The 1,409-nt window shown below is 53.4% G+C and overlaps 2 protein-coding genes across 2 annotated transcripts in view; both read right to left on the reverse strand.

Moving 5' to 3' along the window:
• RPL28 (ribosomal protein L28) overlaps window positions 1-1,409 on the reverse strand; it is a 139,127-nt gene that overhangs the window by 39,749 nt on the left and 97,969 nt on the right. The gene's annotated exons all lie outside the window — the stretch shown is intronic.
• The window catches only part of SSC5D (scavenger receptor cysteine rich family member with 5 domains), a 23,083-nt gene that overhangs the window by 130 nt on the left and 21,544 nt on the right, over window positions 1-1,409 (reverse strand). Inside the window, 1 exon segment of the mRNA XM_049622229.1 lies at window positions 22-1,409. This exon segment is cut by the window's right edge and continues 13 nt beyond it. Coding sequence (XP_049478186.1) covers window positions 555-1,409 — 855 coding nt within the window. The 3' untranslated portion in view covers window positions 22-554.

Consider the following 1,409-nt stretch of genomic DNA (forward strand, 5'->3'; position numbering starts at 1 on the left):
CATCATCATCTCCACCATGACCTTCATCACCATCATGCCCATGACCACCATCATCATCATCTCCATCATGATCTTCATCACCACAATCATCACCATCATTCCCATGACCACCACCATCATCATCCTCTCCACCATGATCTTCATCACCATGATCATCAACATCATGCCCACGACCATGATCACCTTCATCGTCATCATCATCACTTCCATTGTCATCATCACCACCATGATAATCTCCCACATTACTTCCATCACCATCATCCTTGTGACCACTGTCATTGTCACCATCATGACCATCACCATCATCATTCTCACTACATATAATCACTATGACCATCATGATCATCACCCATCATCACCAACATCCTCATCATAAAATCAGTGCCTTGCATGGTGCCTGTGGCATTCATAAATCAAGGTCACTCTTGTGATTCCATCTCCCTGGGGTTCCCCTAGGTCCCCACAAATGTCATTGATATCTTGTTTTTAATTAGATACTTTGGTTTTCATTTTTTGATTGGGAGCATCTTAAGCCCCTCAAATCCCATATAGGGTCACACATCTCCCCTCAGAGGCCTTTCTTCCTCCTCTGGGGTGGTGGTGGTTGGTGCAGGTGTGCTGGGCAGCCAGGCTCTCTCGGCCAGTCTCTTTACAACCTCACCCAGCTGCCCCAGACCCCGGGTGGCCTCCACCAGCTGAGTCAGCCCCAGTTCCAGAGCTTGGCGCTGCTGCTGGTCCTGCTTCAGGACCTGGGTCAGCCTCTGCAGCTGGCCACTCACATCCCTCACAGCAGCCACTAGCTCTACCAGGGCAGGCGGCTCACAGGCCATGACCTTTACCGGTGGTGCTGGAGTCACACACGGGCCAACGGGGTCTGGGTCCTGCCCAGGGGTTGGCCTTAGGGTGAAATGGTCAGGAGGAGGTTGATCCAAGGGGTGGACCATGGAAGACAGATGGAGGTCAGAGGTCCCTGTGGGGTCAGAGGCTGAGTGTGGGGTCTGGGTGGGTGGTGGAGTTGGTTTGGGGCTCTGGCTTCTTGGTGGTTGGAAATCCTCAGTGGACAGTGTGTCCATGCTTGGGCCTGGAGAAGACCTGGGGTGGCTGGACTCTGAGGCTGGAAAAGGCGCTAGGCTGGACATCTGAGAGAGATGAGCGGCTCCCATGGAGGTCAACCAGGGGTGCAGGCTAGGCTTGACTGCTGGCGCTGGAGTGGGAGAGAATTCTGTTCCCAAGGAAGTTAGAATGGATTTGACAGTAACCACAGGGGTTGAGGTAGGGTCAGCAGTCATGGTGGGATGAGTAGAGGTGGTAGAATGAGGGGTCATGGTGGAGTCAGGGGTCGTGGCAGGGTAACTGGTTGTGATAGGGTGGGGGGTTGTAGTGGGTTGAGCAGTGGTAGAATGAGGGGG

The sequence above is a fragment of the Panthera uncia genome, assembly GCF_023721935.1.
Source record: "Panthera uncia isolate 11264 chromosome E2 unlocalized genomic scaffold, Puncia_PCG_1.0 HiC_scaffold_19, whole genome shotgun sequence".
Lineage (NCBI taxonomy): Eukaryota > Metazoa > Chordata > Mammalia > Carnivora > Felidae > Panthera > Panthera uncia.